At 43.8% G+C, this 22,271-nt stretch overlaps 1 protein-coding gene across 1 annotated transcript in view; it reads left to right on the plus strand.

Moving 5' to 3' along the window:
* STS (steroid sulfatase) overlaps positions 1-22,271 on the plus strand; it is a 2,049,623-nt gene that overhangs the window by 334,888 nt on the left and 1,692,464 nt on the right. Inside the window, exon 4 of the mRNA XM_086934659.1 lies at positions 11,001-11,123. Coding sequence (XP_086790785.1) covers positions 11,001-11,123 — 123 coding nt within the window. The remainder of the gene's footprint in view (positions 1-11,000; positions 11,124-22,271) is intronic.

Genomic DNA, 22,271 nt, shown 5'->3' on the forward strand with positions numbered 1-22,271 from the left:
TCAAGTTGCAATTAGGTGGGGGGGTCAAAGGAATCTGTTGTTTAGGGGATTTGTTTAAAGAGGATCATTTAGTTGCGTTTAATCATTTACAAATTAATTTTGCTTTATCCAAAAATTATTTTTTTAAGTATATGCAAATTCGCAGCTTTTTACAGAGTCGTCGACCACCAATAGAAATTCACATGAACAAAATCCTCCTTATTGAATTTATGACAAAAAAGACACCTATTGTCCTATTCTACTCTTGCTTGATTCAGGAATTCCCGGATGATATGGTAAATTCTCAATTAAAATGAGTGAACAAGCTTGGGATACCTGAAATCAATATTCTTGAATTTATCATGTTAGCCAATCGAGTGCTTATAACGGGGATGATGAAGTCAAAATATTTCATGTCCATACACAATCTATATTATACCCCTAGAAAAGTATGCAAATGGATTACGATAGTAGGGATAAAATGTAATAGGTGTGGTCAACTTGCCGCTGATGCGGTTCATATGTTTTTATAATGCCCTAAACTTCGTGAGTTCTTTTTGCATATTGAACTTTTTCTGGTCGTAATTTTAGGACGTACAATTACTTTGACCGCTGAAATGGTATTGATTGGTCTTAGCTCGGGAACGGCTGATCAACAAATACCAAAAGCTACGACATCTTTTCTTTTTATTTGTATGGCCGTGGTACGAGCTTGTATCACAAGAGATTGGATTAATCCCGAGCCCCCTTCCTTTTTCAGTTGGCGTGAAAGACTATTGTCAATATACAATTTTGAAATAGCTATATATAAAACCAAAGGGATAAAGAGGAGGGCTATGGGAGTAAAGATTTTGGCACCCATTACATAATGGATTTAGGAAAATGCAATGTGTTTAAGATGTACCTTTGTTACTGTGGATTATTTTGGATGAATTTATTTTACTATTTTGCACTATTGTGAAATATTTGATTTGTATTTGCTGTCTTTTTCCTTGCATAAAATAAAAAAAACCTTAAATATAAAAAAAAGAAATTCCCTTTGAAGTGTTGGAACAACCTATTCCACCTCTACTCCATTCACCCCACAGCAGTGTTACCCTCAACAGGTTGACAGGTGGCTATGTGAGGAAGCCTATGCCTCTTTGTGCCTCTTTTGGGAGCCCGTGTGTCCTCTCTTCTTTTCTGCTGACACTAAAAGATCATGGCTGTTGCTTGATCACTCTGGGAGAAATAGGCAAAAGTCAGTAACATCCTGAAATCTTTCCCAAGCTGAACCTGTGGGATACCTTCTCTGAAAAATTCTTATAAGTATCCTCGGTCCCCAGTCAGTCTGCCAAGAATCCCCTCAGCCTGCCAGGATTTCTCCTCACCCAGTACCAGGGGTTCCACACCAGTGAAGACTGAGATAGAGATTTGTGTTGCAGTGCTGGAGCTGCTGACTGCTAACTCCCCTTTGCCATGTTCTTCATAGGGAACTTTGAAGATATACATCCTGCCAAGAAGAGTAGTCTTGAGCTTATCTTGAAAGAAGGAGCAAACTGACTGATCAGAAGGTGTACCGTGGAATTAGCTTTCCGTGAAGGAAACTCCCTAGGTAGAAAGGTTGTGTAAAGTTGCACAGGGAGAACTATAGATGACCCAATGTAAACATGGGAAGGATCTGTACTGCCAAGCTATGCGGTGAGTCCTTGTGATACTGGTTTCCCCACAATATGCCCAAAGGAAGAAGATCTTGCTTCACAAATTGGGGCTTGTGTCTGGGTATCATGAATTCTGAGGACCTGCCTGCAAAGCCTCGCAAAAAGTAACTGGAACCAGTAAAACAGCTCCCAAAAGAGAGATTTGCCTGTGATTCGTAGTAACAATTTGAGGATTAGAAATATAGATACCATGATTATAGGTTTCTGTTTAACCAAAAGAAACTATACCTGTGATGACTTGGCTGTACAATGATTTACAGCCACAATCAGTAGTTTGCTGCATCAACAAGATCACCTCTGCGACCTAGGGAGGGTCCTATCTTTAGATCCTGTGCTTGACCTGTCCAGACATGGAAGATTTCAAGAAAAAGATTCCACCTCCTCTTACACACAACTGAGAAGCTTCATTTATAAATTGGAAGTGAATAAACTGTAACCACTGTTTAGCAAATAGCTATCACCTGGGGATCAAAGGGAAGCTATGCCCTCCAGCCGTTAGGGCCCCTGAATGTGTTTTGCTCTTCTGATCTCATCACGGTATCTGTGAGTTTTTCCCACTGCATTATTATATGCATCGTTTCTAATTGTGTGCTGTGATTAAAGTTATTTTTGGATTCTGAATTTCCACTCCACACCACTTCCATAAATAAACCTTCAACGTTTCAGCTTTGGTATCCTTGGAGTAAAGGGCTAAAGGTGTGTAGGTAGTGCTCAGTTTTCAGTTCACCAGTAAAAAAAAAATAATGTGTACGTTAAAATCGGGAATTTCACATTTTATGGAAATTTATGTTTATTGAATTACAAACTACATAGCCTCCATTTATTTAAGATAACTCGTAATGAGTAAGTGTATTGATTGATGAAGACGATAAAGTGTGCACTGCGACTATACCTCATGTATAACAGGAAATTTTGAACTTTGATCTGTGAAACAACTTGTATACAGTTATTAGCGTTAAAACATGTATGATAAATAGCGATTTGTGTAGGAATGTTTTCTTTTCGTTTTTTGTATATTGATTTTAATATGTTTGTATTATCTGTATTCTTGTAGCCCTGAAGAAGTCTCTTTGAGACAAAACGCATTGGCTACTTTTTCAGAAATAGTTTTATTGAAAACAAGAAGATATGAATAAAAGAATCTTTTAAGAAAAAACTTGAGATGAGTCTGTGCACAATGTTGAATGGATTAATTTGTAATTTACATAGTCAATTGTTTGTGCTGATCATTCATATATAAGGTTATTATAAAGCCTGGCTCCTGTGTAAAAGATTAGGGGACTGGTCTACTGGATCTTGGCACCATTGTGACTTGGACTATAATGACTCACTAGAAGTGACAGGTGTGAATCTTTTGTCTCAGTCTCTAGTTTTTTTAAAGAAAAAAAGCCACAGAATCCAAGTGCTAAAAAGATCCCTTTATTGCAATTGGAATCCTGTATTCCATAATTGCCCTGCTATCCCAAAAATGATCCTACAATGGTAAACATGAGAACCGAAAGATGAAAGTTCACCTTCTACATCTTTGAAAGATCCAGCACATATGCCTTTTAGTTATGATATTCTCAACAGAATCCTGGGCCAACCTTGTATTAAAAGTGGACATAGTATGTAAGAGTGCATTCACCCACAAAAATCTTTTTACATTGTTTAGTAATACAGTTGTCCCTAAAGTCAATCACTTCTGTTGAACAAAGAAATTAAACAATTAGTTTTAGTTTTAATACAATAATACACTTTTCATTTATTATTCAGAAGGTATTTGTAGTTAACTGAATAGCCACTACCTGTTTTTGCCCTTTACCCAATGCCTAATCATTGAGTGGACGCCCTTCCGCAACTGGGCTAACTACTTTGCCCTTGGTTTATCTGTACTGCTGACTGGTGCCTGGGATCTTGGCTGCTGCTGTTGGGGGTCATGCTGCTCTGCCCTGCCGGATTGCCTTCCTCACGGTCGCGGACCGCGCGTTGCCCGAACTTCAACATCCAGGGGACAGCACGGTCCCACGAGATTTGCAGCTACCTCTCGCTTGGGCATACAAAAACTAACGGGGGCTCCCGCGGCGCGGGACGCGCATTGGGCTCGCCCGGGCTTCGTAGGCCCGTCTGTGCCCATCAGGGCCAGGAAGAGGCAGGACAGGGCCACCCCCTTTCGTTGCATTTTTTCCCGGGCCCCATGTAATTCCGACCTGTGAGTAAGAACTTTATTGACTTCTCAAACTCTACTGACTCATCTAAGAACGCCCACATCTTTCTTTACGATCGATATCCGGGAATGTAAGTATAACAAATTGTTAACACATTTGACTATTCTCTATAGGATTTGGTCTGATGCACCCAAATCGGAGACATTTAAGGGAATATTATAGTAAGCATCGTGCATGTTTTTAGATCTTTGGTTCCCCTAATCTTACCCTGATTGAATGGTCATTTATTCCATATTAACTTAAAGTGTTTCAGATCATCTATTCAGTGTTTATTATTTGGTGGGAACTATTTCTAATAAAGAATACGGAGAAACGTAAGAGCACAGCAGGCACTTTAGATGCCTTTTCGATCAGAGCTCTTAACCCATGAGATCCAGTTAACGGAACAACTGCTCTCATTTGACCCTACGCTGTTCCCACAGACTAGGGAAGAAGGATCTAATATTCCCCTAACACCCCAAATCATAATACATTCTAATGAGAGTAACCCCTCAATGGGTAAACAACCTTCGCACTCAACGAATCAACCGAGGGACACTGATAGCAGCTCACCATCAGGGACAAAACCGCAAACATGGAAACAAACCAGGCTGTTAAAGGGGAAGACAGCTAAAACTTGCAAGAAAGGTGCAAAGGGGGTATAGATTGCGCAACATGAGAGCTGCCGCCTCTAGCCCCCGAGCACTTGTCCCAGCAGAAACACAAACCGACGTAACTGTAAAATCCATGGGTACCCAGGTAGAAGTAACTATTCCTAATTTAACAGAGTTTCCCTTAGGTACCCAGAAAGCCCATGAAGCCCTTGAAGACATGGTCAGAGGACCTTTAGAATCTAAAATTAGTTCAATGATGCTACAGCTAAGCACTCTTATGGAAGAAAGATTCAGGCGCTTGGAGGAAAAAAATTGAGCAGCTGACAGGAGTCGTAGGTTTAATTGGAAATAGTCTAGAAAAGAGTGTTCCGCTCCCTGGCCCAAAGGGATCCAATCTCCCTCATACGGAGGGACCAAAGACCCTCACTCAGGCAAAAATCAGTGGTAGACCAAGAGAACCACAAATAGTTACCTCACCATTACATATGGATGAGAACACCGAATCTAAGAACCTCAATAGGGAGGGAGATAGGACCACAATGGGTCAGGATAGACGAAATATCCCTCAAAAAAATTCTGAGTACCCGAGTCCAGGAATATTAGATCTACCACCCACTTCCTGTCCGTATATAATATTACTAACCGGGGTCCCGGAATTGAAACAGGGGTAGCAGGAATCTTGGATGACTCTACGCAATAAAGCAGCGGACTGATTGATTAAACTTAAGAACTTTAGCCCCCACCACATTATTGAAATTTTGATGGTCCGAAGAGTGGGATGGATGGGCGCCTCTGCAAAAACCATCTCCGGTGACTGTGTTGTTATAAATTTTGACGTCCCAGAATGGTTTGATCTTTATTGACACATAACGAGGAATTTTCCCATCAAAGCTCAAACATTATGGTCCTCCCTTTGGGTTTCTTTTATAAATCTACCTTTCCGCCCAGAGGAGTAGGGGCTGTTTCCATTCTTACACCAAATATGTTTGAGGCTCTATCCCCTTTAAATGCAGTAGCCTGATATTCAACTGACCCCCCCTAGCAAGCTGAATAGCCTGCAGCAAAGATCTAGCGATTCCCCCTTAGAATATTCTATTAGCTCGACACAAATGGGGGAGGAGCGGGTATGTATTGTACCAATAACTACCTTGAACCCCGAAACGGTCCTGGTGGAGATGGAGCTTGTATCTTCTCCATTTACTTCAGGCACTAGATCTGTGGCATTGGTTGCAGGGTCTATACATAATGTTTCTTTAAATCTGGGTTCTAGTGCAGATGTTATTCTTGTAGCCCACACAGGAGATCCTGCCATATCTATCCCCCAAGAAGAAAACACCTTGAGAGGGTCACTATTTAGTGTTCTTTTTTGGAATATTGTGGGCCTACTATCCAAGGTCAACTACGATGAGTGGTTGACCTTTTCGTTGACTTATTCCATTCTTTCATTTGAAGAAATGTGGGCGGTATCACCCATTCATCTAAATGGTTATTAAACTTACCACTCGCCCGCTACTCCATCCGCATCTGGACAAGCAAAAGGAGGACTGTCGACTTATATTTCTAACTTAATTACAGCACGGGAAATCATTGCTCTAAAACTTGAGGTTAACTTTCAAATAATTATTCTTGAAATTAAAAAATCTGATATCTTTATTATAGTTAATTTTTATAATAATCTGTTACAATCCCAGCTGATTATTACTCTTAAAGAGATATGCCCCACCCTCCTGGAATTTAAAAATAAATACCAGAACAAAAGACCTATTATTATTTGGGGGGGGGTGATTTTAATCTTTCCCTGTTTGTCCACAACAATAATATAATTTGTGGCTTACAAAAAGAGGAAGATGGCAATTTGACTAATTTTATTCATAACCAGAGATGGGCATGTTTAAATGAGACCTTAATTATTCTTCAATTGGCCTCTGCAAATGAATTACCTTCACCTACAGTCCCCTTTGTTCCTACTTTTAATGGCAGAGGTTTCTCTAGTTGTATAGACTTTATCTTTTTGTCCAGTATGGCGGCATCTCTTATTCTGAATTTTAAAACACTTGATTGTGCTTTTAGTGACCATTTTCCGAATTCTCTTAATTTCTTTCTCCCGAGGGGGAGGGATAAGATTTGCCAACTGAGATTGCATGGTGAAGAAAATCTGGTCCTGAATAGATTAAACCGTTGCTCACTTAAGTGGAAACATGCTAACCCAGTCAAGATTACGGAGAAGGTTGTTGTGAATTCTCAGCATGCCATTAATACTTGTTTAGATGAGAGTGCTACTCCTCAGGAGATTTAAGACAACTTTATGGTCATGTCCAAATCTGTAAGGGAAGCCCTATGTGTCAAACCCAAAGGGAACAAGACAAACAAGGTAGGCTGGTTTAATAATGCATGCACCAAAGCATATTCGAACCTGAAAACCGCTCTACATAACCCAGTTAGAAACAAGCAGGAAATTATGCATCTTCGAAAAATGTATTATTCTGCAATTCGATCTAGGAAAAATGAACTGAAACAGGAATTATGGACTGAACTCCATAAAAGTTGTTTAACGAAAGACAGCACTGCCTTCTGGAAAGTAATTAACGCCCCATTTCTTTCAGTAAAATTGAAATGGCAATTGATGAGACATCTTCGGTGGAACACTTTTCACAGATTTGTGGACATAATGTTAGTGTGTCGACAGCTCAGATCCAAGTAGGAACAAATGGTGTGAACATTAAATCTCCATTTGTTTCTTTGGTTCTAGATTTCACCCAGGCAGAAGTTGAATTAGCCCTAATGGCTAATAGCGGGGAAAGGCGCCAGGACCAGATGGGGTTCCAGTTGACCTCTATAAATTTAATAAGGACCTTTGGGCACCGATCCTGCTTAGAGTTCTTGAGGCAACATGTAAAGTCGGACTGTTAGACTCATGGTCACACTCCATCCTTGTACCCATTTTCAAAAAGGTAGATCGTCAGAGTCCATCTTGTTACCGCCCTATCTTGTTACTAGATTCTCTGGGAAAAGTTGTTGGGCCCATTTTATTAGAACGCCTCCAACACTGGGCAGACGACAACAACATTTTATCGGATCTCCAATACGGATTCATGGAAGGTATAGGCACCATTGAGCCAGTCCTAAACTTAACTCTAATCATGGGCAAATATGTAAACGCAAAAGGTGGGAAGCTCCACATGGCTTACGTAGATTTAACATATGCCTTTGACTGCATAAGCCATTCAAAACTGTGGGGCATTTTAACAGAACTGGAGGTTGACCTTCCTTTAAATAATTTTCTTCTTGAAATGTATACCAATGCAACGGCTAGAGTGAGATTTGGAACAGGAGGAGAGCTGACAGCGCCGTTTAGGGTTGAGCGGGGTGTAAGGCAGGGCTGCGTCCTGGCCCCCTTTCTTTTCACCCATTATACCAACGGTTTAGAAAAAGTCATGTTGGCGGGGTGCCAGGACCTACCTTTACTTTATAATCGCCCAATTCCCGCTCTTCTCTATGCGGACGACGCTGTGATTGTCGCCCGCTCTCCTCTGGAACTCCAACGCTCACTAAATAGATACACTGTCTTTATGTCTGGACTCGATTTAAAAATATTAAAAAAGACTTTTAAAATGAGCTCAGCAGTTCTCTATGCTTGAGCCATCTAGCTGATCTGCGTCTGGCCTCTGAAGCCAATAAAACCTCAGCTCAACAATCTTTGATGATTCAGTCGACACTGGCCTTTCAGCCCTACTTAACATGGAATTTGTCTGGTTATGACAGGTTTTTGTTGACCAGTTTCAGATTCAACCTTTTTTACCGACTGGTTACCTTTCCAAAAAACAATGACTGGTCGAATCCTTTATCCCCCTGTCCCTGTGATGACATTTCAACCCAATCCTTAATACATTTAACCCTCTTCTGTAAAGTCTATGTAGAACCCAGAAAAAGCTGATTAGTTCCAATCTTAAAAAGTCTAGGTTTACGCCAATGTCGGCCCGCCTTAATAGTTCTGCAACTTATGGAATCTGATTGTATGGCACTGAATATTGTAAAATGTTTAAAATGTTGTATTTATCACAGGAGTAATCTCTAATTTACGTACTTTTAATTCTGACCTGTGGAATACGTTCCTCAGGCATTTTTAGAACAAAATGAGTATCTTATGTCATTGAAAAATTCTGGTATGAAATAATTTTTAACTGGTGTATTAACTGTCACAATGTAATTGTTTTTATATGTATGTACTTTCATGGTTTTCTCCTAACTGAAACCGAATAAAGTAATTTTTGATTTGATTTGATTTGAGTGGATAAAATATTGTCACCGATTTTGCCTTCTCAGGCCTGTTATCTCCACCATGTTGAAGTATGGTTCCTTCTCTTCATTGTTAACAAAAAACTCTTTTAGATTTACTGGGCTATGAATAGGCTTCTTCTGACCACCATTCATCATGAACCTGATGGATTAATAATGTTCTCTGCTGGACAGACAATGGAAGACATTATGAGCCTTATTACGATGTCGGTCGGAAAGGCTCTGAATGGCATTCGGATTCTCCTAAACAGTTTCGAAGCGTATGATTCCGACTGACTTGGAAACATTTCTGACCGACTGATTATGATGGAAAAGTAACCGTTCGGTCAGTCCGAACCGGTTCCAACCGGCATTCGGAGACTCCGAGTCTATTGAAGCCGAATCGTACAGCTCTATGGACCACGTTTCCGACTGACTCATTAAGATGTCATATTCGGACAGCCTTTCTGAATCGGTCTGTTCGACACGGAACAGCTGACGGAAACTGACTTTGGGGGCCCATAGCAGACCCCCTTCACCCTAGGTCCTCCGGTTGGGGCCTGTGGGGGTACCCAAGGAACCCCCCTTTAGAACCATGCACAGTGTGGCAGGCTCCATGGGGTGCCTTCAACAGGGTGCAAGGTTTGGTGCAGCCCCCCCTTTTTTCAATGGGAACCTGTGTTGTCGGTCGGAACACAGGCTCCCATTGAAGTCAATGGGAGACTTTCCGAATGGTGTTCAGAACCATTATAATCGTTCGAGAGGACCCGCCGAATATGAGTCGATCAGAACCAAATCCGAGATGGTGTCGGTCGGAAGTGTTTCCGACCAGCATCGTAATAAGGCCCTAAGCTGTATTCTTCCTTTTGACAATGAAAGAACTGCCAGGTTGATCAGAAATGTTAAATTGCTATACAGTATCATGAACAATATGTAACACATGAAAAGAGGAAATATAAAAAGTCATCATAATTATAATTATGTTCAAAAGTAGTAGCGCTGGTGTTTAGCCAAGAAGTGCTCTGGTAGCATGATGAGACTTTAAAGAAAGACTTAACAGACATTTACTTGACAATTTCATCAGCTAAACAGATACACACTGCACACAGAAGCGTGGCTCAGTTGTTAGAGGCGGCAGACCCGGAAGCTGAGATCAACCGTGGACCGGGGTTCGATTCCCCGCATCGGCGGGTCTCGGGCTCACAATTCCACGGACTGGACAATTCTCGCTCTGGTGCCTACTCAACTCACGGGGTCACACTCTGCGACTCTGGGCAATAGCTTGCTTAATCTCCACTACGGCCCCTCACGGCGGGGTGCCTGGCTTTCACCTTGTGGACACCCTGCCGTGGTTTCTCACAGGGGAATACCAGGACAGGTTCCCTAAGCAAGCGCCGGGACGCTTACGGGCAGCTGTGTGCTTTACAAGTCCAGCACATTTACATTTACATTTACACTCTTCCTGTTGTCTCTTAGCAAACTTATAACACTCCTTTTCATACATGCCCTGACTTTTTCTCATTGTGTCCCTCTGCCTGCTCAGACACAAAATGAGAGGATTCTCCTTCCTGAATATATTTTAGGAAGCATTGAAAAGCAAGTTTCTGACGAATTAATCTTTTCACTCAGGATGGGTTTGTAAAGGTGGAGAATTGATGGATAGCTTGTGCTAGATGAATAATCAGCTTTCAGTCCTGTTGCCTCGTTGAAATAGATGTTATGGGGGTTGACCTGCTGGTATTCGTCCTATTTTATCAAAAAAAGTAGGCAGGTAAAATCGTTTTTGCTGCAAATGATTTTCAAAATTAATTTGCAAGACGGAAAACGACAATACAGTATTTCTTCACTGAATATGTTGTGAGTGGATTTTAGAACAGTCAAATGTTGGTTTGGAAAAAAAATACTATCGAAATGTCGAGAAAGGCAGTCAATTAACAAATACATAAACATGCTGTTATCTAACATTGACATGATAAGTGTACTTGATGCATTCAATATAAAATACCATGGCTTGTCTGCCAAATGAAAGGCCATCTGTCTGTAAGTCGGGGCTTCGACATCTGTGTTGCTAGAGAGGGTACTGCTTCGGTTACAAAATGTTTGTACATTAGATAACAAATATAAATCAAACATAAACAAAAACGACATTATTGCACATTGCCATGATGATATATGGTTACAGAAAATGAAAAGTGTACTAAAACATGATAGCGTTGTTCACCTGATGTCTGTGTGTTTAATTTCAGGGATGGCGTCTCTATCAAGAATGGGCGTATACATATTTTCTGCTGCCTCTGGTGGACTTCCTGCAGATGAAGTAACATTTGCAAAGCTTTTGAAAAAAGAAGGATATTCAACAGGACTCATAGGTATGTACCATTTTCTGCCAAAGACACCACAACCCCCACCTGAAAATTGTAGTGCAAAGAAAATACCATTGCTGATCACGACTGAATGAACATATTTTGATCTGACACCATACGGTCATAACCAGTTGCCAATTTTCCTCCACCAATCTATCGCTAGGTTTCCATGTAAAAAATATTATCTAGAGAGGGGGAGGAACCCCTAGGTAGTTAGTGTCTGGGCTGGGGTCAGTGGGTCCCGAAGTGAAGTCCAGGGCCCTTCACCCCTATGTTCAATAACGACCTGGGAGAGACCCGCCCTGCACCCTGACACCCCCATATCGATAACACTGCTGTAAAAAATCAGAGCCTTACAATTTGGGTGAAATTCATAAAATTGTTTGTTAGATGGTACGTTTTCATGGTACTATTTAGGTGGAAATTCTGAAGAAGCACAGCTGGATTTTTTTAGTTATTACTTGCTACACTTTTTGTCTCTTTCAAAGCCATTGTAGTGTAAGGCAGGCTTTGAAGGTCCCTAAAAGGTGAATATAGAAATGTTGCTAACGGATTTAGTCACGATATAATTAATTTGTGGTGGTAATATGCTAATTTTAGGACTCTGGACGTTTTTATTATGTTTTCTGCTTCTATTTGATAAACACTGTTTGGGAGAAAATTATCTTCTCATATTTTCTGATGGAAAGTATGGTAAGAGTGCAAGAAGGTACATTGAAGATGTGTTTTCTAAAAACAGAAATCACAAATATCTTCCTCAGCATTGTGAGGAAAATATTCTGATATGCTGAATGAAACATGTACTTCCACTTTTTTAGACCAGTCCCATGTCAAAATACAAGCCAAAATTCAGCCCAACATAAACGAGTATCAGCCCAAAACCAGCCCAACGTTCCAGCTCTTAAATTATGCAAAAATAACCTTCAGAATTTTGTTCACACATAACTATAATTCTATTTGTTAAGCATAAATTAGGAGTAGGTTCATTGGGCAGCTAAGTACTTCAGTGACCACGGGCAAATTCTATTAATAACTACGCACTTTGATGATCAGTCCACATTATCACCTTCAAACTGGCCTTTTTACCACCACAAATCCAAACCTGAACCTGGCATTCATTAAAGAACTCTTCATGAGCAGATTGTAATCCACCATAATCAATCAATCAATCAATCAATCAATCAATCGGAGAACTTGTAAAGCTGTGAGGGTCTCAAGCCGCTGAGGGGGGGGGGGGGGGGGGGTGCTACTGTTCGAAGAGCCAGGTCTTGAGGAGTCTTCTGAAGGCGAGCAGGTCTTGGGTCTGCCGTATGTGGGTAGGGAGGGTGTTTCTGGTCTTGCCATCGAGGTAGGAGAAGGATCTGCCGCTGGAGGTTGTTCGCTGGATGCGGGGGACGGTGGCGAGGGCAAGGCTGGCAGAGCGGAGCTGGCGGGTGGGGGTGTGGAAGCTGAGTCTGCTGTTCAGGTAGGCTGGTCTGGCGTTGTGGAGTGCTTTGTATGCATGGGTGAGGAGCTTGAAGATGATCCCCTCTGTGGTCGGGGAGCCAGTGTAGGTCTCTCAGGTGGGGGTGATGTGGCTGCGGTGAGGGACGTTGACGATCAGTCGGGCGGAGGCGTTTTGGATGCATTGTAGTCATTGTAGGTGTTTGGCTGGGATTCCTGCATAGAGTGAGTTGCTGTAGTCCAGTCTGCTGCTGACGAGAGCCTGTGTCACCGTTCTTCTTGTTTCGGTCGGGATCCACTTGTAGATCCTGCTGAGCATGCAGAGGGTGTTGTAGCAGGAGGAGGAGACGGCGTTGACCTGTTTAGACAAGGAGAGGGAGGAGTTGAGGATGAATCCTAGGTTGCGTACATGGTCGGTGGTGCTGCTCCCAGTGTGGTCGGCCACCAGGAGTCGTCCCAGGCTGAGGGGGTGGATCTGAGGATGAGGACCTCCGTCTTGTCCGAGTTCAGCTTCAGACGGCTGCTCCTCATCCAGTCGGTGATGGCTTTCATTCCCTCGTGGAGGTTGGTTTTGGCGGTGTATGGGTCCTTGGTGAGGGAGAGGATGAGCTGGGTGTCGTCAGCGTAAGAGATGATGTTGATGTCGTGATGGCGGGCCACTTTTTCGAGGGGGGCCATGTAGACAATGAACAGCATTGGGCTGAGGGATGAGCCCTGGGGTACGCCGCAGATGATGTCTGTGGCTTTGGATCGGAAGGGTGGGAGGCGGGTGCTCTGGGTTCTGCCGGAGAGGAAGGACGTGGTCCAGTCAAGGGCCATCTCTTATATCCCGGCTTCTAGGTGATTGCAAAATTGTCTCTAGAGTGCGATGGCAGATGGTGTTGAAAGCGGCTGACAGGTCCAGCAGGATGAGGGCTGATGTTTTGCTGTTGTCTAGTTGATGCTTTATGACGTCTGTGGCGGCGATGAGGGCCGTCTCGGTGCTGTGGTTACGTCTGAATCCGGACTGGGATGGGTCCAAGATGTAGTTGTCTTCCAGGCGGCGGGCCAATTGCAAGTTGACGATTTTCTCGATGACTTTAGCCGGGAACGGGAGCAGGGATATGGGCCGGAAGTTCTTGAGGTCCTTGGGGTCCACCTTGGGCTTCTTGAGGAGGGCGTTGATTTTGGCGTGCTTCCAGCTTTCCGGGAATGAGGCTGTTTCGAAGGAGATGTTGATGACCTTCCGTAGTTGGGGTGCGATGGCTGCGTCTGCTTTGTTGAATACGTGGTGTGGACACGGGTCTGACGGAGATCCCGAGTGGATGAAGTTCATGACCTTGCGTGTCTCGTTGTTGTTGACGTTGGACCAGGAGGTCAGGCAGTTGGCGTTGGTGGTGTTCACAAGGGGGGTGGAGTCTGGCGTAGTCAGGGCGGTCTTGATATTGAAGTTGTTGTGGATGTCAGCGATCTTGCGGTGGAAGAAGGTGGCTAGTGAGTTGCACAGTTCTTGTGAGGGCGGGATGTCGTTGGGTTGGCGCTGTGGTTGGAGAGTTCCTTGACGATGCTGAAGAGCTCTTTGCTGTCATGTGCGTTGTTATCCAAACGGTCTTTTAAGGAGGATCTCTTGGCTAGTCTGATGAGTTGGTGATGTCTGCGGGTGGTGTCCTTGTGGGCTTCGAGGTTGTCCAGAGTGCTTTCGTGGAGCCATATTTTCTCTAGTTTCTGGCATGCGCGTTTGGAGATCTGGACCTCGTCGGTGAACCAGGTGGCTCTCTTGCTGGCGTGGCTGTTTGAGGGTTTCTTGAGCGGGGCGAGGGTGTTGGTGCAGTAGTCATCCACTGTCTGAGGGGGCGGGCTGTGGCGTCTGGGTTGGTAGGGTCGGTGGGTGTGTTCTGGACGAGGGTGGTATCAGCTGGTCTTCTGTGACTTTGCTCCAGCAGCGGCGAGGCAGCTGTTGGGTGCGGTGGTGTGTGGTTGGTTTCTTGAAGGTGAAATGGATGCAGCGGTGGTCGGTCCAGTGGAGTTTGGTGGTGTGGTCGAAGGCGACGTGGGGGATGGTGGAGAAGACGGGGTCCAGCAAGTGGCCGGTGGCGTGAGTGGGTGCGGTGACGAGTTGTCTGAGGCCGAGGTTGTCGAGGTTGTCGATCAGGGTGGCGGAGTTGGCGTTGTTGTTCTCGAGGTGGAAGTTCAGGTCCCTGAGGAGGATGTAGTCCATGGAGGCGAGTGTGTAGGTGCTGGCGAGGTCAGCGATGGAGTCGCTGAACTGAGCCTGGGGTCCGGGGGGTCTTTAGATGAGTGTTCCTCCGAGGGTGGTGTTGGGGTCGGTGTGGATCTGGAAGTGCTGGTGTTCGGCGTTGTTAAGGGAGTCATCTGAGTGGGTGGTGACCTTAAGGGTGGACTTGTGTACGATGTCTATTCCTCCTCCGGTTCTGTTTGTGCGATCCCTTCGGTGATCTTGTAGCCATCCGGGATGGCTATGGCGATGTCGGGCGCCGAGAAGTCGTTCCACCAGGTCTCGGTCAGGAAGGACACGTCTGGGGCAGAGGTGTCGAGCACATCCCAAAGCTCGATGGCGTGTTTGCGTCTGGAGGGGGTGTTGAGGAGTATACAGCGGAGGTGGTTGGGTCCAGTCCTTGGAGGTTTGGTGGTTCTGTGAAACTGCAGGTGCGCCAGGAGAAGGGTCTGTGGGTCCGTTTCGGGGCTGCCTGGAAACAGGTGTGGTTTCGGCCGGCGTTGAGTGTGCGGAGGGTACTGGTGTTGTAGTGGATTCTGGTGTCGTGGCATTTGCGGGGTCCAGGGGTTCTGGCGCTGGGCGCGGTCCAGGCATGGACGGGTGCGGACGGGCGCAGACGGGCTTGCCTTAGGCGCGCCCTCGGCGCACCAGCGCGCAGCCGCGCAGTGGCCGCCAATATAAGGGGAGGTGGGAGGGAAGAGCAGCTGGGAGGCAGGAGGCGAGTAGCAGGGGGCAGCGAATGGGCGCGGTTGGGCGGGGCCGCAGGGGCAGCAGCGGTGGGAACTGCAGGGAATGGGGAATGGGCATGGAGGGAAAGGCAAACGGTTACACAGGGCACAGCAGGGTTACTCAGGGCAAGGTTTACACAAGGCAAAAGGAGCACAATAAGGGGAGTGAAATACAATGGTCAGTGGGCACAGAACACAAAATGGCAAGAGCGCTGGTGGAGCTGCAGCGGGGGGAGCGACCTACCTGGCAAGGTCAAGGGTTAATGAAATTTAAGGGCCAGAACATGAAAACTCTTTCAGCAGTGTGGCTTCATAAACAGTACAATAAATTGGTATTATAGGATTAACACCACACAATAATGTGCATATAAAGAAATCACCTTTGTGTTAAAGTAATTCTAGTATGACTTGTTTGGCTTGGCGTGGATTTTACCGACTTGCCTAAAGTTATTAAAACAAAAAAAGCTCTTTTACAGGGCATCTGTGACTGTATGGCACATCAGTCAAAATAAACATTATGGGAGTCAAATCAAATCAAATCTAAAATAAGCTTTATTCGAAGTCACACAGTGAATCATAAAATCTACACAATATAGCAGTATCAAGATTCACAATCAGTTACAAAGGATAAAAAACAGAGACTAAGAACAAACATGGATAAAGGCATGCGTTCCCAACAAAATTAATAACGTTTCTACAGCTGCTTCCTACAACTAATAACGGCCAATAAAAACCGAGACAATGCAGCGTGTGTTTACAAATTCGGGAGTGATTGCAAATACATAAAAGCTGGTCGACATTGTAGAAAATTGTGCCAGTCAATTTGAAAAACAGTTTTCTTGCTAAGGGAGAGTGCTGGAATGTGAAGCAAAAGCAAGGAAATGTAAGCCTGAAAGAAAGAGAAGCATCCTGTCTGACCTCTCCGGGGATCACCACAGTAAGTAATGGGGCCCACATCTCTTCCGTTAAAATGTACTGAAAAAAGCCAGCAAAGAGAGTAATGTACTTCGACCAATCCCTCACCCACCATGCCAAATTTCCTCACTGCAACCTCTTAATCTGGCACTAAAGGTTATGCAGGGCCTCAGTTATTGCCTTCCAGTTGCAGCAAATCTAGCCGAAGGGACTTGATTTATTTATTGGCGTAGAGGATACTCTGTCCCAACGGCGACTGAGTTCCCTCCCCCAATGTAGTAGTACGCCTACCAAATTTAATTGCAGGTGTACATTAAGTTTGACCATGGCAGAGAATGTCTTTCTCCGCCATGGCCAAACTTCCAATGGCCCAAGAGAGTAAGGACCATCAGAGAAATGGCTACATGTCCACCCACCCAATTTAGATGGGCGGACATGTGGTCATTTTATAATGTTTCTTACCGCTAGGTAAAACCTGGTGGTGGTGGTAAGTATTAATAAAAAGATTATAATGCTCCCCACCCCAGCATGGTAAAAGATTCCCCTGGTGAGGGGAGCAATACTCTACTCCTTTTAAAAAAGAAAATCCATTTCTGGGATTTTCTTTTTTGAAAGAAAAAAAGAAGACTGTTTGCTATTGGGCTGCGTCCTTCCAACTCAGCTCTCTAGCAAACAGTAAAATGCATTGATTGTCAATGCCTTTATAAATGACAATCAATAAGATTTGTGCATACAAAATAGTCCAATGCATATTCAAGCTTTGCTTCCTCCAAGATCTGGTAGTATCCCTTTTACTGCTATATAACATTTCTACCACTCTGTAAGTGCCTTGACACTTGAGCATACTTTACTACTTTCTTATAAATATCAGTACTGCCTAACTTTAATTGCTTTTGTTTATATTCCATCACAGACATTTTTAGGCAGCCATTTTCCACCCTTTCATCGCAATTCATGCCTTTCTTTTTTCTCAGGTTCAAGGCCTAGGTGCTCTATATTATAGACTTGCTCTAGTCAGCAACCCGTTTTTACATATTTGCTTTAGCCTGTAATTCTCTCTTTATCCAACTGTAAGAAAAAAACATTTTATGTCCCAGCAGATCTATATTCTTATCAGCATTCTAGCCTAAACCAATGTTTTGTCTCACTCCTTCAGCTGATTAGCCCACTGTACAGCACTCAAAGGTGGAGAATCATTTTTACAGCACTCAGCGGTGGAATATCATTTACTCTCCCCTGTGTTTTAAATATTGACCTAGGATGTAGTTATGTACCTTTCTTGGTTCATGTATCAGACCTCAAGTTGCATCTTAAAGTCAACTTTGACATGAGACCTCCCTAGCAACAAAGGCCATAATTTTCATTATTGTTTTTGGTCGCAGGAGTGTGCCCATCAAGATAAGTACTAGGTGAGAAGGTGAGACTATTCAGTATATAAAATGGTGGACCAACAACACAGACACGCACATTTCTGTTCAGGAAAGGAGCTGTGTTAGAAATGGGGTTGTTGGATGACTGGGGTATGAGCCCTTGTGAAGCAGCAACCACCATCCTAGTCAGGGTAAGAGGCAGCCAAATGCTAAAAAATAAAATATGCTCCACCTCAGGTAGCTTGGCACAGAGCAGTCAGGCTTACTATAGAGGCAATGTTTAAAGTATTTGTGCAACACTTCAAACGGTAAAACTATGAAAACACCACACTAAAAGATTTCACACCAGGTTTAGAAAAATAGATCAGACTTTAATAAATAAGACAATACCAAAATGACAAAAATGTAACTAGTAGAACTGGGGAAATTCATTTTTAAATTTTATAGCAAAAAATAGTGGCAAAAAGCACAAAACACTATTAAGGGATACCTGGTTGCGCATAACAAAGTTGCAAAATCAGGTCAGCTGCGATGGAGCATGGTCCGTCTATACTGACCCAGTTAGGCCTTCTGTACAAAGTACCTTAAATCCTGGTTGTGGAGCATTGTGTGGATCCGTGTCGAATATGCATAGCGCAGCAGAGGTGCTGCACCGGTTACAAGATGAGGTGAGGCTGCGGTACGAAGTCCTGTTGCATCGTCATAGAGGATTCTGACAATGTGCCTTGCGATGCGAAGTCCGGTGTTGAGGATACAAGGCACAGCAAAAGGTGATGCATCAGTTCCAATGAGCGGTGAAGCTGCAATGTGGAGTTTCTGGATCACCGTCGAGGCGGCAGTCGATGAGGGATGTGAGCAGCTTGTGCCAGGAAAAGCTTTGTGCAGCAGTGGTTCTGAAGGCAATGCGTCCGTGCCAAGATGCGTGAGATGGCTGCAATATGAGTTTTTGTTTGATGGGTCCAATCCATACAGCAGTGGCTGTTCGTTAGTTCTGCTCAGGGAGGCACCACTCAGCCGAGAGGATGCTTTGTTTCTGCTCAAGGATGCATTGTTCAGCAGAGAAGATGCTTCGCTTCTGCTGGAAAGCACGTCAGGCCCACCTCCAAGGGTCCAGGACTGGGGTCGCACCACTTGGCAGGGTGGACTCACAGATGGCGGAGTCCAGGTGAAGGGGTTGAAAGCCTGTTATTTTCTTGAGGCTTCAGATCAGGAGGCCAGCCAACTAGCCCTTGGAGGCACTCTGCTGTCTAGTAATGCAGGTCCAGTCTTTCTTACCCAGGCAGAAGGGCAGCATGCCATAAGGTCAGCACAGCAAAGCAAGAGTCAGCAGAGCAGCAGCTCAGCAGAGTGGCTGTCATTCAGCAGCACAGCAGCTCTTTTTATTGGCAGAGTATCCACGAGTTTATAAGTGTGCAGAAGTGGTGGTGTCCAAAGTCTTTCTTTTATACACAGTTATACTTTTGAAGTGGGATCAAACTTCTAGAGACATGCCTTTGAAGTGCACAGATGCCCTGCCCTGCCAACCCTGGGTCCAGACTAACTACAGGGGTATGCAGCCCTTTGTATGGGACAGTACACAGCCTATTCAGGCCTAAGTGAGGCTGTGTCCAGCTCCTCCCTCCCATCCTACCAGGAGGGCCCACTCAGTCACACCTAAGCTCCTATTGTGTGTAGCTGTCTAGGAGGAATACACAAATCCAAACTGCCAACTACACCCAGCCATGTGGTCAGAGACAGAAGGCAGGCACCAAATGGCTAAGGCAAGAAAATGACAACTTTCTAACAGTGACATTTTCAGAATTGTAATTTGAAATCTAACTTCAGTTAAGATTTTAGGTTAGGAATCCAGAGACACCAAACATAGATTAGTATATCTTCCCATGAGGAAATTACACTTATAAAATGTAATAAGGTAATCCCAATGTTATCCCATGAAAGGTATATGCCTTGCAGTTGTGAAAAATGAATTTAAGAGTTTTCCAGTACCAGGACATGTAAAACCTCAAGATACATGTCCAACTTTTTAAATACATTGCACTATGCCTTCTGGGCTGTCCAGAGCCTCCCCTAGGGGTGGATTATATGTATTAAAAAGGAAGGTTTGGGCCTAGCAAGAGGTTTATTTTGGCCGATTTAAAGGGCTCATTAAGTGGGTGGCACAATTGGTGCTGCAGGTCCATTAATAGTATTTAATTTAAAGGCCTTGGGCACAGATAGTGCATATTTCGAAGGATTTATAAATAAATCAAACATGCCAATTGTGGATAAGCTAGTAATACTATATTTTAGGGAAAGTGCACATGCACTTCAGCACTGGCTGGTAGTGGTAAAGTGCACAGAATGCTAAGGCAGCAAAAACAGGAGATCTAAAGGCAAAAAGTCAAGGGAAACCATGCCAAAGATGGCAGGTCTAACAAGCCACATTTTCAAATATTTACAATATCTTTTTTAACTGTACTTCTATTCAAAGCTGCTGCATTACTCCTTGAGTCAGAACTAAAAGGAAAGCATAATTAAATCATTTTAAAGTTTGCCCTGAAATTATTGTAAAGAAATAAAACAATATTTGAACTGAACAGAATGGTTCCCATTTCCCTATCTCATTACCACGGATGAAAGCACTAATCTTATAATCAAGTTAGGTCTAAGCCGTTTTAACTTGGATTAATCCACTACGAATCTAAGATATCCTTCGCTGCAAGAGCCACCAATTAACATGTTAATTATGTTCACTATATTTTATGAGCTCTCACTGATGGAATGCTGAAATGTCACCAACCAGTGAAGTGGCTTGGATATCATGCTTACTTTTCTTATATTGAGGTGTAAAGCAGACACATAACCAGAAATGGACCAATGGCATGTTTGCATGCATGTAGTTGGTGAGATAGGAGGGGGTGGGCAGTGACATTTTTTGATTGCCCACATGATTCGGAGAGGAATTAATAGTAGTAAATGTCATTAGTGAAGGCCATTAATGTTTAATGAAAATAAACCAATAGTGAAAGAAAAAGCGATAGCAACATTGTAATTAGGGCTCAATTCCAATAATTCCGGTAGTTTATAGAAAAATGCTTTTCATGTATTGTGCTTTAATTTTGGCCAGTTTGACGTATTTACAAAATTGTTGGGCTAAAAGTGCATATTCATGTCATTTGGATCGTGAAAAGCTTGGTGCAGATTAGTCAAGTGAGCAGTGAGAAGTTAAGGGACTGCCAAATGCAGCATTTCCCATTCAACCTCCAGCATGAATGTTGTGCAGCATAGTTCAAATCCTTCTGAACAGGTCAATAGCAAGCATGACATAAAGACAAAGTTCGGAGTCCTTTGCGTTTTTCTTTTGTTTGCTGAAAGTGTAGAGGTTTTACTAGTAAAAAAGAAAATCGTGAATTGTGTAGGCCATGCAAAGCAAGTTCTGGGATCACAAGGCATGGCATTTTGCTACTCCCTGTGAGCTGCCTTTTTGCCCTCGAACAAACTGTGCATTACCTTCTGCCATGGATGGAGGGGTTTACATGCAGGGTATGGCAAGAGACCATGTGCACCCCCTATGCCCCCACCCAATGGTCCCTGCGGTGCTCGGGCTGCCCAGAGACCCCACAGATCCTCACAAGGCTCCGGATCTGGTGTCTCTAGAAGGGAATTATTGTGTGTTGGGTTTGAGGACTCGATAATGCTAGGCCCTGAGACACCAAAAAGTTGTGGTTGCCCAACCATATCCTGGGCAACTCTTAATGAGGGCCCTAGACTGAAGACACAACATGGTGAATGGTAGGAGTAACAAGCTGCTTAAATAGAGAAAGATGGACAGTTGTGCTAAATCACCAGCGATGGATGTCTCCGTTAAAAAGGCAGGAGCACATAGTAAAGTGCGATGCAAAGACTCCACAGGGGATTCATCGTCCAGGCTCACCATTCGGGAAGGGATCAACTGCCTTGGAAATCAAAATTGGAGCAGTGGTAATAGACATGGGTTTAGTAAGACTAGACCTAAAAAACATGGGGATCTGGTTTTGGAAACTGAGGGTTGCATATCTGATCTTGAAGATGACACAAGACCCTGTGTCCCACGGTCTACCAGCTCACCTTGTGATGCCCAGCTCTAAGAGGAAGAAGGGAAGACGTAGAAAGTCACATGTGCAGTAGCAACTTGAGAATAGCAGGCATACTAACAGGAGTGAAGACTAAGAAGCCAGAACACTTTCTTGAGGACCAGCTCCATACTGTTGTGGCAATTAATTACCTCTCCTCATATTTGTTATGATATAATATGTGGATTTGCATAGATCACTCATCCTCTGAGAGGGTATCCAGGTGCTTGGGCAAGGTGAAGAGTCCCAAGGTGCTTATATGAAGAGTCAGGTCTTCAGCTTTTTTAGGAACTCAAGAAGTGAGAAGGAGGCTTTGATGTGTTGAGGGAGGTCGTCCACAGTCGTGGGTGCGATTTAGGAGGATGAGCAACCTCCAGTTTTGCTTTTGTGGA

Source organism: Lissotriton vulgaris, chromosome 8 (assembly GCF_964263255.1).
Source record: "Lissotriton vulgaris chromosome 8, aLisVul1.2, whole genome shotgun sequence".
Classification (NCBI taxonomy): domain Eukaryota; kingdom Metazoa; phylum Chordata; class Amphibia; order Caudata; family Salamandridae; genus Lissotriton; species Lissotriton vulgaris.